The following is a 17,325-nucleotide window of genomic DNA, read 5'->3' on the forward strand; positions in this document are numbered from 1 at the left end:
ATTTTATTTATACAATTTAGTTAGAAATTATTATATAATATAGGTAAGTTTAATTCCAATGTATGTCATATTTACAAAATTTTATTTAACATGTTGAATATATACAAGAAATTATATATATGTATATATATACATATATAGTCATACACAATCTTCAATTTTTTTAAACAAAGTCTTGTGTCTTTTGTGGCTCAGTCTGGCTTCAAACTCAGACTAGCTCTAGATAACCTTGAAGTCCAAGTCCTGTTGGCCCCACTTTTGAACTGTTGAAATAACAACCATCTACTACTATGCCCAGCATCATTTAAGTATTTTTTAAATACAACTAATGCAGAAGTTACAAATAATCATTTGTTTGGAGAGCAAGGACGTATTTCCTTGATTATAATTCTTACATATCTCATATAATGGTAATTAAATATTTGTAAAAATTGATGGACTTTTTGAAGTATTGTAGCAAACTGTCTCATTCCTAATTAAGATCCAGTTAATTTCTAAAAATGCATATATTAAATATAACTTCTTTTTGAGTTTGAGATATGTGTGCACCTGTGACCTCAAAGCAGGACAAAGGCACCAAACGTATTTACCAGTTCCACACGGTTTCTGATTTTTTTTTTTTGTGTGTGTGTGACTTTTAAAACTAAATTTTTTGAACTCATTTGATAAGTTCATACTCATACTTTGCATTTTAATGATTGCAACTTCAGTCAGCTCTTTTTCCTCACATCATTATTATCTTCTACATCTCCTTTCCACATTCACATATTTTTGTTTTGTTTTGAGAGCCACTGAGCTGTGCCTTATTCTTCTGTGTGTCTATGGGTGCAGAACTATCCTCTGGACCCTGGCTGGTCATAAATGGGTATATAACCAAGTACAGTGTCTTTCCCAGACTCCAGCAGTAGCCACTAACTTGGCAAGGATGCAAAAGATTTCTTAGTTCCTTTTTTCTGTAACAAATGATGGACTATTGATACACCTAGTCCTGTGTAGGCTCATGAATCAGCATCCCGTAACCCCAGCCCCTTGATTTGTAGAAAAGGACAGAAAGCATAAGCACAGACAGTAAGATAGCTGTGTGGGACCTTGCCCTGAAACTTTCATTCCTACCAAACCTGCACCTTGACATAAACTCTCTCTGGTCCAGGCTCACCTTGAACGCAGGAGTCTGCCTGCCTTTGTAAGCATGAAAAAAAAAAAAACTTAGCTGGGTATGATCTTGTTCTGTGACCACCACTCCCGAAATCTCTTTATCTCCCTCCTTAACCTTTCTGACAAGCTGGCTCATGGAGCAGCTACCTCTGTTGCTTTAGATCTATGAAGCTCCCTGTACAATTCATATTGCATCCTTATGTTTTTCAAAGTTAAGAAATTATGTATTTCTGAACTCATGTTTTCAGAGTTGTTTCTCATGTCCTTGAGGGCTGTCCAGAAGGTCATAGCATTCTCACATTTGATTGAAACTTTAGATACACCCTCAATTCTTGGACTCATACTGTCTCTGATTATCATGGAGTCATTAGCATTGGCAGAGAGGACATTCCTGGAAGAAGGATGTAGAAGATATATATATATATATATATATATATATATATATATATATATATATATCTTCATGCAAACAAGCTTATGCCCACAGCAACCATCAATAGTCTTGGAGACCCAAGCCCTGCTAGATGTGTTCCTGGGGCAGGTCCCATGTTACATAGTCCTTGCTATGGCTGAGGAGGACTTGGTATATACTTGAATCTGTAAAATATGTAGATTAATTCAATTTTAAAGTTCTATTTTATGTGAAGTGAAAAAGCTGTGTTTAGGACCTTTGAGATGGCTTAGTGAGTAAAAGTACATGCTACCGATCTTGACAGCCTGAATTCACTCCCTATAATTAACATGGTGGAAGATGAGAGCTGAGTCTTGAAAGCTGTTCTCTGAGACATGCACACACACACAGGGACATCCCCGAAATGTCCATGTATAATAAAATAAAGCAGTATGAGATAGTATTTTAAATTATATGTAAACTTATATTCTAAAAGATATTTCATTATATAAGGAACATCTGTTGTTAGGATCCACTTCTTTTCATTGGTTGTGTGAGATTATATCTGATAGCTTAATTACATTGGCAGTATTGAATATGGGTAACGAGGCAAAAGCAAAAGACAAAAGAACAAATACAAACAAAAGTTGTCTTATTGGGTTGGGAGCACTTGTGACTCAAAGTTCCTAATCAAACCTCCTGAACCCATTTGCTCTTCATTGTCCTCGGAGCAGGACTTGTCTGCCCACATACAGACACTGTAGTGGCTGTCCAAAAGTATACACTGAGTTTTAACAGATTTTGAGAAGCATAATTTACACATCATCAAATTCACGCATCTGAAGTGTGAGTTCAATCACATTTTATCATATTTACTTTGAACATTTACATCATCCCACCATACTCCCAGGCAAGGCGACTGCCAAACTGCTTTCTGTCTGTTCTCCTGAGATTTCTCATAAACAGAATCCTGTGGACTGTTTCCAGTTGACTTCTTTCACTCTGGTTATTTCAGTTTATGCCTGTTTCTTCCATCAGTATTTAATTCCTCTTCTTGCTTCATATAATTCCTTCCTCTCTTCTCGCTCTCTCTGCATCCCTATGTTATCCTCTCTTTCCTCCCAAAATAGTACATTTAATTGTACTAGTCTATTTTTGCTATTATCCATATGCTTGCGAATGGGTGATTTTTAAGAGGCATGTTTTTATTTCTTAGATTTCAATGCTTGAGTATTCAAGGCCAGGAGCAACACATTCCATGTCTGCTATGAGAGTGTTTGCTACATTTCTCAGACATGTTTCCATGTCCTCGTATGATGAGAGGTAGAAGCAAAGCCAGTTAATTTTCGCTAGTTACTATAAAGTTATGACTCCTGTTCACCAGTGTTGTGCTCATGGTTTGACCTCTCTAAAGGTCTCAGTGCTTAATACTATTGCATCAGAAATTCCATATTTAAGAGGGTACATTTAAGTTTTTTTTTCAAACAAAAGCCAGTAAGAAAGCAATCAAACATATATCATTATAGCAACCGTTCTCAATCTTAACTTCCTATATCAACTAATAAGTTCAAAACCTTGTAATTGAGAAACAATATGAGGTCTTTGGACTTGAGAATAGTTTAATTCCACATCATAAGTCCTAGACCCTGTGGAAAAGTTTGCTCCTATGAACTTGGAAAGAAGCCTCCCTTGAAAGGCCTTTCTGGAAACTGTCCACCCAGGAATCATCACTTTAGAGTGTGGGAGTCCTAGCTCTCCCAGGTGTTGCATGCTTGTTCCTGTTCTATTGAGTTGTCTGAGGAAGCTTCACCCTTAATTCTTTCTAGACATTATCCTACTGGTACCTTACTGTATCAATCCAACAATAAGCAACTTCTCTTGGGCAGAAATACCTTCTTTTATATTTAGATAAAGAAACTCTTCCAGGACTTCATGCTCCAAACAGCTGGCCACTTTTTCCAAAGAGATCACTGCCCAAGGTTTTTATCTGTTTTTTCCAGAGGAGTCTCATCAAACACACATTCTTGTGTAGTCTTGCACTTGGATGCAATGAAGAGAATCGAGAGCTCTGGGGCAAATTGAAGGAACCAGAGAGCTAAGGTTACTGTGGACATAACCCAGAAATTCACTGCATGCCTTGGGTTGCTTACTTAAAACAACTATAAAATCCCAGACCATGTTATCATTGGCTTCGGGCAGTCATGATGTTTTCAACAATCTCTAGAGTGACTTAAGTATCCGTTTTCTATTGTGTGGACGAATAGCATCTGGCTTCCCTTATCCTACTAATCTCCGACCCTTGGTCTTTTCAAATGAGAACCATTTTTATTTTTTAACAGTCTGACCAGGGTGAATATCTTCTGAGTTAGGTCATGCTGCTTTCTTTTTGGTTATAATATCTATCTTTAAACCATGTCTGTCTTCTCTGATTTTAGAATACAGTCATTAGGTGCCATGAAACATCCAAATTTCTTTTCTTAGAGAATCTCCCTAAGTTTCTAGTTCATCATTCTTAAATTCTGTCTTTCATAAAGTCACGGACTTAACACTTTCTTGTTATGATGCTGTGTTACACATATTGTTTTTCCTCTGCTTTCTAAAAAATGTATCTCTTCCTCAGACTCATCAGAATCATCTTCAATATATATATTGTTCTACCAACATTTTACTGACTCCTTCTCTAATCCACTACAAACCTATTTTCAGGAACCCTGCAAAAATTGCCATTATCACCATTCAATTCAATATCATTCTAAACCCAGTACTTAGTTTTGATATCTGTGTTGGCCTATTTCTTTAATTATACATGAGAATGAGTAATTTATATATTAATAAATTTCCTTTCCAACAGAATCAAGTGATAAGATGTCTCACATCAAGGTCTGGCCCAATTGGTGTCTGGTGATAGCCTTCTCTCTAATTCTAAGGCAATGTCTTCTTCCTCTATCACCATATTACAGAATGGAGAATGACTGAATCCATTGGTGTGCTTATTACCTTCCTGTTATAAAAGTGGTTATGTGCATGTGTGAGAACACCACTGTAACGAGTTTTTACTCCCATAAAGTCCTCATATTTTAATACTAATAGGCAACATCCTTGTGCAAGTCATTGTCGTTTCATACTGGCTTTACTGTTGCAAATTTATTGCTACTCTTCAATGTGCACAACATATTTATCAATCATGGTTTTCTACTTTTTAATGATGCAATATCTATTTCAATTTTAGCAATTCTAATTTGTGGACATCTTTTATCAGTAAGAAATTCTATACTGAATCCTGTTACATATCAGGTGCTATCTGTAGATGTTTGTCTTAGAATATAGGCTTTTGTTCGAGAGGTACTTGTGTATCAGATTGTGGTATGGCAGAATTGACTGTAATTTATAATGAGCAGAACAGAAATTTGCTGTGTCGTAGTTCTAAAGTCCGGGAAGTACCACATAAAGGTGGTTGAAGTTGCCTGAGTTCTTCTTTTTCCATTGTAAAATGCTGGGAACAAAATAAAATATTGAGAGGAATAAAGAAACATTATGTACAATATATGCTCCTAGCAGCAAAGATCTTTCCAGAATAATGGCAATAATCCATTTAATGATATGGAGGGAAGGATCCTCAATACTTCTGAAAACTTCAACCATGTTCAGCACTGTTACAAGAGAAAAAATATCGAGTAGGTTTGGGGTAGCAACAGTGTTCAACCTATATTTGTTTTTATTAACCCATGATTTTCTGTATTATTAATATGTATGCCTACAATACATTATAATACATTTATTCTTCCTAAATTAAACAAGAAAGGCTTTTGCTGTTTTGAAAGGTATTAGACTTAGAAATTTATAGGTTTGTTTTCCCCTCAAATGCAGTAAATATCTCTGAGAGTTATCTAGTGTAGTTAACATTTTTTTTGGCTATTAAAATAAAACTGTATCTATTTTGTATGATTAAAAGCTATATTGCTCTGTGTAAAATTATATATGAATAAAAATAGGATAAAATATCTTTTCATTTTGAAAGAACAATATGAAAAAATAATGTCTCCCGCATGCTCTTCTTAATTATTATGCATATCTGCCTTTCTTTTAGCATTTGTGGAATTCAGCATCTGGAACGAATTGGAAAGAAACTCAATCTCTTTGACTCCCTTTATTTCTGCATTGTGACATTTTCTACTGTGGGCTTTGGGGATGTTACTCCTGAAACATGGTCCTCCAAGCTTTTTGTTGTTGCTATGATCTGCGTTGCTCTTGTAGTTCTCCCCATACAGGTAAACAGAGCCCTGTTAACCTCTGTAGAGATGTGCAAAGCCATGTAAACTAGAAACTTCTATATTAATAAAAAATGTACTTGATTGTTTCTTTAACACTGGTGTTATATGATATGCTATTAATAGTTTAACGAAGTGCTTACACTGTCACAGAAATGTTTTTATAAATTTTATTAGATGCCTTTTCCCTCACTGGCATACTTGATTGCTTCCATTTAATTCGATTTCAATATTTTTTCAAAAATATAAATTATGTGGTGTCATTAACTATTAAATAATTTTAAGTTATAGGATGTTAAATTAAGGATTATGTTCAGAGAATAAATAGAAAAGGAAAAAGCAAAGACATAAATTGCAGTAGGTTTAAAGTTAATTTCTTATGTTTATCAAATAAAGCATGCAGTTGACAAGTCGTGTGCATTATCAAGCATTTGGAGAGACTGCACGGGTCAGAGATATGAACAATGACTAGTCTTCATTTCTTTTTTTGTAATGAATCCTGGTTTCCCATGAATGAACAAGCCAAGAACACAACACTATAAATGCAAATTAAACCTGCATGCTCATTACACAAGCTTAGCCAGCTCACACTGTCATGCCTAGCTCCCATACCTTCCTCTATAACACCACCCAGTTCACTAGAGTACTCATGTCCACATAGCTAGCATGAGGCATTGTGCACGATAAGCAGCAGCCTCCCCATGCATGATATGGAAACAACAGGGCAGAAGAATTTGGAGAAAAAGAGGCAGAGCTGTTAAACTACATTTAATGAATGGCATATTACATCAGACTTTCCTGGACACAAAGCAGGTGGACCAGCCCCTTTGTGGTCTGAGATGGTATAATAGTAAACTCTTTCTAGTGCATTTCTTTGAAAACCTGAAACCCCTGGGTCTCGTTTGAAATCTCTCTGGAAATCATGTGGTCAGCCTGTTGTGTAGTAGTGATAATTTGATACTCACCTGTTTTAAGGGTAAGAAATGCCATGTAACTGAGAACAGCTGGGGCACTGTATTGGGCATTCGCTTTCATGTGTGGTGTTTTGCATTCTCATGTGGAAAATTCATTACAGTTTGAACAGCTGGCCTATTTGTGGATGGAGAGACAAAAGTCGGGAGGAAACTATAGTCGACACAGAGCTCAGACTGAGAAGCATGTTGTTCTGTGTGTCAGCTCATTGAAGATTGACTTGCTTATGGATTTTTTGAATGAATTCTATGCACATCCAAGACTGCAGGTACATATGAATTATGCCATGCACAGTACTGAATCATACTTAATTGCCCATTAATCAATATTGCAGCCCGCATCCTGGTAAACTTTTATTTATGCAAACAAATATAAAAAGGGTTAATAAAAGACTACAAATATATCGGGGCACATAATAAAAGTGTTGGGGAAATAAATAGCCTCGACAATCCCTTCTGTAGCTATGCCAAAAGACAGGCGGGAAAAAAGGATATTTACTTGACTTAAAGGATTTTTTTTCTCTTTTGGGTAAGAGCATAAATGATAATTTCATGAAGCAGTGAGTTTTAATATAAAATATAATAAAACAATGAAACCATCTGCAAAATTGTAGTTATAAGTTTTGCTGATAGGAGTGTGAGGGTATGGAAATTGTTTTTGTAAAGGTTCAATTTTTATGCATTGCTTGTACATGTGTATTTCTGTGCTATATGTGTTTGTGGTATGTATGTATGTATGTATGTATGTATGTATATTTGCTAGTGTGTTTGCATGTGTGTGAATGTGCATGAGTGCATGGGTGGTTGCAGAAGCTATAGTATTGGGCCAGAACCCTGAGAGTTGATTTTGAAAGTTGAGAGCTGTTGTGTGCTGTTTGTTCAGTTTGGGTGTTGGGAACTAAATTCAAGTCCTGTGCTAGATCATCTAGCACTTTTAATTGCCAAACCATCCATGGCCCTGAACATTTCCTTTTTGTACATTTATGATCTGGAATGTGATTAACTACTAAAGTCCTTTTAAATGATAAAATATTAGAAAATAATGAAAAGAAACACAAATATGAATTCAAAGTAGGCTATGTGTGTGCACATAAAATCTTTACTTATTTCAACTTTGAAAGTTGTTAAGACAAAGTAGATTTAGATGATTTTTAATGCAATTAGTTGAGTTCAAAGAAGAAAGAGTTGTTTGCTTGCAGATGATATGATAGTGTACTTAAGTGACACCAAAAGTTCCATCAGAGAACTACTTAACCTGATAAACAACTTCAGCAAAGTGTCGAGATAAAAAATTAACTCAAACAAATCAGTAGCCTTCCTTTACTCAAAGAATAAACAGGTTGAGAAAGAAATTAAGGAAATGTCATCCTTCACAATAGTCCCAAATAATATAAAATACCTCGGTGTGACTTTAACCAAGCAAGTGAAAGATCTGTCTGACAAGAACTTCAAGTCTTTGAAGAAAGAAATTGAGGAAGATCTCAGAAGATGGAAAGATCTCCCATGCTCATGGATTGGCAGGATTAATATAGTAAAGATGGCCATTTTGCCAAAAGCAATCTATAGATTCAGTGCAATCCCCATCAAGATTCTTACTCAATTCTTTATGGAGATAGAAAGAGCAATTTGCAAATTCATTTGGATCTAAACCAAACAAAAAACCCAGGATAGTGAAAACTATACTCAACAATTAAAAGAACATCTGGGGGAGTCACCATCCCTGACTTCAAGCAGTATTACAGAGCAATAGTCATAGAAACTGAATGGTATTGGTACAGAGACAGGCAGATACATCAGTTAAACATAATTGAAGACCTAGAAATAAACTCACACATCTATGAACATTTATTTGATCTCTGACAAAGGAACTAAAACCATCCGATAGAAGAAAGACAGTATTTTCAACAAATGGTGCTGGTTCAACTGGAGGTCAGCATGTAGAAGAATGCAAATTGATCCATTCTAATGACCATGTACAAAGCTTAAGTCCAAGTGGATCAAGGACCTCCACATCAATCCAGATACACTCAAACCAATAGAAAAAAAAAAGTGGGGAAGAGTCTCAAACACATGGGCACCGGTGAAAATTTCCTGAATAAAACACCAATGTTTTGTATTTCCTGAGTGAATGTGTGATTAAAACTTGAGCCCGAGCTGAATGGAAATATATTTCATAAGTAATATCAGAAATTCATGGTATCTTGATTTAGCACTATTCATCCTTGTCTTATGCTCTTCATTTTTAATATATATTTTAATATTCTTTATAAATATTGTATATTATATTTAAAATGGAATAGATCGACTCTATTTAATAACAACATCAAGATCTAAATTCTAAACGTTTTATTGTAGCTATATTTTAGAGCAACCAAATAGTGAATAATTACTATTGAACTTAAAGTCTTATAGATTAGTATTAAGTCATTTCATCATTATGGTTGCATTCCCCTGGTCTTAAAATGATGAGACACTTTAAAATAGTTTGATGTCAAGCTAATTTTTTATCACCTATCATTTTGTTCAAAATATCTACAAACTCCAAACTATACAACTATTCATCAGAAATTGTTCCAAGGTTCATAACATAATATCAATTAATTAACTGATAAGTTTCAGTACGAAAATAACACTTTAAATTATGTACTGACTCTTGAACCTTTCTGTCTCTACTCAACTGAAGATGATATCTAAACTGAAGGAGTGTGTGGCCTGCACTCCATGATTTCTTCTTTGGTACCAATGCCACTGCCATAGCTCAGCCTGTTCGCATTTCTCACATTATGTTTATCATAGTTCAATCTTATTTAATTTCTATAAGTTTAAATGTATTTTTTTTACTTATCACAAGGAATTCATTGCAACTGGATCATAATTAAAGAAAAATTCTTAAATGTTTTGTGTAGGATAACATGAAGCATGATTGTGTCTGTGCCATTTTTCATTCTACCTTGACAGGATTATTATGTGGTGATTTTGTGTCCCACGGAGATGGATGTGCAAGTTCGGAGAGTGCTACAGATTCCAATGTGGTCCCAGAGAGTGATCTACCTTCAAGGCTCTGCCCTTAAAGACCAGGATCTCCTGAGAGCAAAGTAGGAATCTCTTGTCTTTGCATTTTCAGCCCTTTGATAACTTTTCTCTCCCAACCTTTGCGAGCTGCGTGTCACCTGTATTTAAATATAAAATTTAGCTCTGCCTTTCCAATTTTAGAATAACAGTGCTAAAAGAGTAGGCTCCTGTTTCCTACTTTCATTTTAGGCCAGATATTTAGGATAATAATTCTACATGCTGTAAATCTCCATGCTAAAATTACCTTTGCTGTCAGAGATGAACTAAAGGTATTCAGACTCCCTCTTAGAGGTATCTCCCAGTTTCACAATTCTGGTTATATTTTACAAAGACAAAAACCTCGAACTAAATATTATATGAGTTATCAAAGCAGGAGTCAGGGTTTGAATTTTAAGAAACTTGGAACATTCTTCAGCAACACCTTTTGTCTTGCAGGGTCAAAGTCTGAAGAGTCCTTGGAGCTGGAGGTCCTGCTGAGTTGCTCACAGATTGTGCATATGCCTGTCAATAGGCTTTAAAAGATGGCTTGGCCTAGACATTTGTTAAGGGAAATGTGTCTTCCAACACTGCCTTAGAGGTTGAAAAAGAGCTGAAAGACTGAGGTCATCTAGGATCAGGACCAACACAAAACAACTCCCTTTTAAAACCTGGAACCTCTAGAGGTTGAGCTTCCTGGGAGGGTGGTGTAGGGGAGGGGTTGCTAAATGCCTTCTGTTGCTTTTAAAATTTTGACAGTGTCTTCTTAATTTTTGGATGCTACTATTTGCTAATTTAAATGTGAAGATTTCCTCATTACAGTAGTTAATCAATGAATATTTGTGTGCATGACCCTCCTGACTCAAATGATGCTTAGATACCTATTAGGAAGGAATTTTCACATCACTTTTGAATAAGAGTAAAATAAATTTACCCGAGGTATGTTTTATTTAATGATTCAATTTTAAAAACACAACAGTGAGCAGAAATTACCACAGTAAAATGAACAGTTAATGTTAAATATGTAACAGCATAAATTTTGTCTTAGAGTAGATCTCTGTTAAACAGTCCATATGACACTTCTATGAACAGTCAGATATTCCCAAGTTCTCATGTGAATTGAAGACTTCGCTATTTCTTATTTGATACTGATATAATCATTGGGGTACTTAGAAGATGTTTCCACATTTGTATCTTCTAAACCTGTATATTTTGTTGTCTCTATAAATGAATATCCTTAAATTACTGTGAGGTGGGTTCTTCACTCAGCTTCACAGTGTGTTGATAAGGGTGTGAGTGGTGGAAGTCCCCCCTGTCCCCCAGGGAATTAAATCCGAGCTCTTGGTTTTAGCAGTAACTATGTCAGATAGATACTATTTAAATTTAACTATCACTATTAGTAATGAAGTGATAGTTAAATCCACAAAGGGCTCACATTTACAGAAAACCCTTCATAGAAATTAAAAATGAACAATTTAAAGAAGAACTATGATAAGGGGACTGTTGGCCAGCTCTCACTGTTCAAAACTCTGTAGTGAGAAATATGTCACGGTGACTGATTATCCAGTGTACGTTCATTGCAAACCCTAACTTCATATATAATATTTAGGATTTAATGAATACATTCTTCACCATAATTCTCCATGCAAGAAGCAAGGAGTAGGTGCCTCCACAAGAGCCCCAAAGGTCAGTGGCATGACGTCACTGCATTACTACTGAAAATGATACTTAGAAAATGTTATCCAATACCCATGTTATTTAGTAACCTCCCACAGTACTTTCTTCAGAATTGTTTTATTTGGATTAGTTTCCTGGGCTTTTTGTTTCTCTTCTCCAGAGAAAACAAAAAACAAACAAACAAACAATAAAAACCAAAAAAAAAAAAAAAAGATTTTGAAGCATCTAACTTTATCACAGTGTACCAGAAAGATAAAGCTTTACTCAGTTGAAAAATAAACATCCTAGTGTTTTAAAATCTCTACTTATGAAGGACTAAAATATATTCTTTCGTTACTAACTTTGAGAAATAAAGAACCGTCACATGACAAAAAGGGGGTTGGAACAAAAGGTTGAACAGCTTCCTGGAGACACAGTAGGGTTTGAGTTAAATCCACTAAGTATATCTGTTTTCTCTCTGAGTCAATGATGTGGGAATGAGTTAGCCATAAAATAATAATAATGTAATGACCCAAGTTTGCAAGATAAAATATTAATTAAATATATTGTATAATTATAGAAAATATTTATAAAAATACACATATGTATGTATACATAGATAAATTGAAATCAGAAAAAAAGCGAATTCAATTGCTTTTTGTGCCATTACTTCTGGAGCTGTACGAGTGTGCAAGCTGTTGTCTCACTGATGTAGTCAAGCTCAGCAAGATAGCCAATAGTTCTTCTTTCAGGTTAAGGAAACACGTGTGTGACGCGGACCAGGCATTGACATCGTCACTTCAGTCGGGAGCTCTTCACTATGGTTACTCTGTTTTCTGTCTGTGTTTAGGATGGACAATGCTGAGGCCTGTTTCATTTTGAGTAGCCGCTGTGAAGTCGATAGAACATCATCTGTAAGTTTCCTAATCTCCCTTCAGTAAACTGTGGATTCGCCCGTACAAGAGTTTATCTTAATTTGAATTAAAAAAAAAAAGGAAACAGAAAGAAGAAAAAAATAAAACCTACCATAATCAAAGTTTGCAACCTTAGGTGTTCACTAAACTTAAGCATCTATTCCTTAGCCATGCTTATTTTAACATTAAAAACATTGTTCATTGCACTGACAAAAGTGTTTTCTAATAATCTTCTGAACATTTCCTAGGAGATACAGTTTTGTTAGAAGGACCTACACTTCCCCAACTTCAAATGAGACAGAAGGCTCAAGCATGTTATAATAGGATCAACTAGAGAATTTCTTCATAAAAAATACACTATTTGGAAATTCTTTTGAAGTTATTTAGAGTGAGACCTGGAAATGTGCATTGGTTAGAAGGATTCCTCGTGCTCTTTTTGGTAATTTTTGAGTTAAAAGAATTCCCATGATTTATTTTTAAGTCCAAACTTGTGTAAATCAAACTAATTTAAATAAATTACTGAATAATGACTTCAGCTTCTAAGAGAATGGTTTCCTTTTTTTTTTTTTACAGTCCAGTTGTTACTCCCTTTTTGGTCTGCTCTCCCATAATTCCTCTTTTTCCTGCCTCTTTCTCCAAGGGGATGCTCCCCCATACCAGGGCTCCCGACTCCCTGGGGGCCTCAAGTCTCTCAGGAGTTAGGCTTTTCTCTCACTGAGACCAGGCTAGACAGTTCTTTGCTCTATATGTGACAGGGGTCTAGGAGCAGCTCCTATATGCTGCCACATTGCTGGGCCAGTGGGTCACTGGCTCCTCCACTTCTTCCAGCCTTTCTCTAATTCAACCACAGGGGTTCCTTATTTCAGTCCACTGGTTGGGTATAAGTGTCTGCATCTGTTTTATTCATCTGCTTGTTGGGCCTCTCAGAGGACATCCATGATAGGCTCCTTACACACAGGAGCCTCAGTAATAATGTAAGGTCTTAGATTCATTCTCTCCTTGAGATGGATCCCAAGTTGCATCAGTCACTGGACCATCTTTCCTTCAGTTTCCTCTCTATTTTTGTCCCTGCATTTTTTTTTTTGGCAGGAAGAATTCTGGGTCATAGTTTTTCACTGTGGGATGAGAACCCAATCATCCCTCTCCTTGATGGCCAGTCTTTCAACTGGAGGTAGACTCTACAAGTTCCCTCTCCCCACTTCTGGGCAATTCATCTAAGGCCCCTCCCTTTGAGTCCTGAGAGTCTCTCAACTCTCAGTTTTCTGGTACATTCTAGAGGGTCCTCCCACCCAGCCACCCCCAAGTTTACATATTTCTATAAATTCTAGTAGCCCTCAAGGTTTCTCTCCTGCCCCCTGCAATACCTAATCATATTCACTTTTCCCCTCCCCATCCCTTCTCCCACTCAGGTCCCTCCCTTACTCTGTCCAATCATGGCTTTCTTCTCCTTCCCAAGTGGGATTGAAGCATCATTACTTGGGACCTTCTGCTTGCTAACCCTCTTGAATTCTGTAGATTATGTCATTGGTATTCTGTATATTTTTGGCTAATATCCACTTATTAGTGAGTATATACCATGCATGTCTTTTTACCTGACTCAGGATGATATTTTTCTAATTCCATCCATTTGCCTGCAAAATTCATGATATCTTCAGTATTAATAGCTGTATTTGTGTGTCCATTCTTTGGTTGATGGGCATCTGGGTTGTTTCCAACTTCTGACTATTACAAATAAGGCTGCTATGAACATAGTGGAACACATATCTGTTGTGGTTTTCCCTGGAGTATCTGTATTTTGATGTTAATTCTACTGTCCCAATGACAGCTGCCTAGTAACATATTCAGGAATCAGGTGACTTCACCAGAACCTTCTCTCCATTGAATTTGTAAAGTACAGGTGAGTGGCAGGTACAGGATAGAAGGAAGCCTGTCATTGGAGGAGAAGGAAGAATAGGCAGGAGAGAAGTTTGGAGGAAGAGGAGACTGGAACAGAAAGGAGGAGAGGAGAGGGAGAGAGAGAAGTTGTGGCAGGACAATATGGCGGGTGACGTTAAGATTCTACGCTGTACTTTTACAGGTTGTTACAATTGTTCTTAAGGGATGGATGGTACTGGGCTTTGTATGTTTAGGTGGGCAATTATATCTTACCAATTAGGTCAAAGATTATTGTGTTGTGTGTTCATTTATGTGAAGATTTGTGTGTAGGAAAGTGTGCGGCAGCAGGAGACACTGGGCCGCCAAGGAGTTGGGATGTGTTTCTGCCAAGATATCTAGCAGATATCTTGGGGCACTGCGGTGCCGAATATACTGAGGTAAAAGACAATGATACTTTATATATATATTTTACAACAACACATATTCTTGTGGTATGGTGAGGCATCTTTTGGGTACATTCTTAGGAGTGTTATAGGTCAGTCTTCAGGTAGAACTATTTCCATTTATCGGAGGAGCTGCCAGATTGATTTCTAGAGTGATTGTACACATTAAAAACCCCACAAGCAATGGAGGTGTATTTCTCTCTCTCCACATTCTTGCCAGCATGTGTTGTTTCTTGAGGTTTTGATCTCTGCCATCCTGATTGGTATAAGCTAGAAACCCATAGTTGTTTTGAGTTAGATTTATTTTCCTAATGACTAAGGACTTTGAAACATTTCTTTAAGTGCGTCTTGGCCATTTGAAATCCCTCTGTTGTGAATTCTCTGTTTAGCCCTATACCCCAATTTTTGATTGGGTTGTTTGTTTTATTTGGAATTTAGCTTCTTGAGTTCTTTATATACTTTGGATATTAGCCCTCTATATGATGTAGGGTTACTGAAAATTTTTTCCAATCTGTAGGTTGCCAATTTGTCCTATTGACTATGTCCTTTACCTTATAATAGATTTTCCATTTCATGAGGTCCCATTTATCAATTCTTAATCTTATAGCCTGAGCCATTGGAGTTCTCTTTAGAAAATTTAATGAAAACTTTAATGAAGACATATATACAAAAACTTTCAAAGGCAAAGGGAAGCAAATACAAGACACAAATACATGCACATAATATAGGTTTTCCTCTCACACCTCTGGATGGAGCCAAACTATCAACACCTTGAGATCATATTCTTGCATGCTGATCGGTGAGATATTAGATTTCTGTAGTTTATACTGAATTTAGGGAGCTTTGTCATAGGAGTCCAGAACCTAGTCATTTGAAATAATCTAAATTAATGATTATAACATTCTCAAATAATTTTTTATTTATATTTTAAAACGTCAGTGATAAGGAGATGATTCGAGGGATACCAGCATGTAATCTTCTTACAATAACCCAACTTCATCTATCTTCTGCCTGTAAGTCCAGCTATAGAAGATCTGGCACTTTCCTCTTTTGGCTTCTGTGGAAACTTGTATATGTGTTCCCATACCCTCACACAGATACATTCTCTCTCTCTCTCTCTCTTTCTCTCTCTCTCTCTCTCTCTCTCTCTCTCTCTCTCTCCTTAAAGTAAAATTTAAAAGGTCTTTCCTCCTCACACTTTTTTAACATACATTTTTATTTAAATCCATATTTTTCCTGCTCCATATAATTATGTCTTGAGTTTTGTAGAAATAGTATTTAATAAATAAATCCCATCTGTGGTTTACTACCCTTCTCAATGGTTTATGTTCCATAATGAAAGGCACATGCATGCACATGTGCGTACACACACACACACACACACACACACACACACAGCCTTTGATATGCTTTAATCAGGGGAAAAGTTAGGCCACTGCCTAATCTCCACAAGGTTAATCCACCTCCTGCTAATAGTCCCGAGTTATAATTTACCAAACTTTATATTCTATTTTTGCTGTTCTGATCTCAGGATTGCTCAACTAGGCTGTGCTCTGGGCTACATTCCCCAGCTCTGTTCCATGGTGGCCAAGTCTCTGTTCAGCACTCTTCTCAGGCATGGCATTTCTCTTCACTTCTACACTCTTCCTGCATGGCAGATTCCCCTTTTACTTCTCATCCTCCTCCTTATCACAAACCATGGAATCCAATGTTCATGCCACTCCCTGCCGTGCCCAGACATTGGTTGTCAGCATCTTTATTTACCAATCACATCCAATGGGGGCAAGGCCGCTCAGTGTCTTACGTGTGGACTCTCATGCAAACAATTTTTGGGACCCAAATTAACATTAGAATACAGGCAGAATTAGGTTAAACCCACTTCAGAGGCTTTCTAAACAGTTCAGCATAAAAGTGCTTCAATCAGATTTGATAAAACAATAAATTTAAAGTAAACATAATCATCATTCTCTGTGATTGCTTTACATGTAGCTGCCAATCTCATGCCCTGCACACGGCTTCTTGATTTAATAGCTCTTTCACTCTTTCAGTGAGGAGAAGTAAGGTAATTACACGCAGAAATAAATGTTTATCTATTAGAGTTAACTTTGCAACATGAATTTGGGAAGCTTGCATTGAAATAAATGTAATCTATTTCCTTCCAATTGTAGTAAATTGACAAGAAGTTAATAAAAATACCCAGGAAGACTAAAGGTTAAAGAGGTGAGACCAAAAGTAGTAGAGTTTTGGAAGGTATGAAGCAAGTAGATGAATGGCAACTGACTCATCCAGAAGGAAGTTACAATTTCCGTTTAGTGAGGAAATCACAAGCAGTCTGCTGTTGGCAAGGCGAGCTCAGAAGCAGCAGCAAGGAAGGGGACAGATGTTGCTTAAAGTAGAGCTTCATGTAGGATTTATGCAAAGTCATGGAAAGGAGCAGATTCCCTGGATTGCTCCGCATTTGCATTGCTGATTACTTTCTGAAGCCTAGAAGAGGTATTCTATTTGGGCAACTTGTTCCTTGAATCCTCTACTTTCTATGTCAGAAAGTAAATTTGAGCAGCCTTGATACATACTATATCTCAATGGATTCAGAACAAATAGCTT

The 17,325-nt window shown here is 36.5% G+C and overlaps 1 protein-coding gene across 3 annotated transcripts in view; it reads left to right on the top strand.

The window, feature by feature from the left end:
• The window catches only part of Kcnt2 (potassium sodium-activated channel subfamily T member 2), a 402,380-nt gene that overhangs the window by 173,433 nt on the left and 211,622 nt on the right, over window positions 1-17,325 (top strand). For all 3 annotated transcript variants that reach the window (XM_087580809.1, XM_087580810.1, NM_198762.2), the window contains 4 exon segments: window positions 5,634-5,814; window positions 6,890-7,054; window positions 9,744-9,880; window positions 12,340-12,403. In XM_087580809.1, coding sequence (XP_087436935.1) covers window positions 5,634-5,814; window positions 6,890-7,054; window positions 9,744-9,880; window positions 12,340-12,403 — 547 coding nt within the window.

This window comes from Rattus norvegicus, chromosome 13 (assembly GCF_021556685.1).
Source record: "Rattus norvegicus strain SHRSP/BbbUtx chromosome 13, alternate assembly SHRSP_T2T, whole genome shotgun sequence".
In the NCBI taxonomy this organism is placed as follows: domain Eukaryota; kingdom Metazoa; phylum Chordata; class Mammalia; order Rodentia; family Muridae; genus Rattus; species Rattus norvegicus.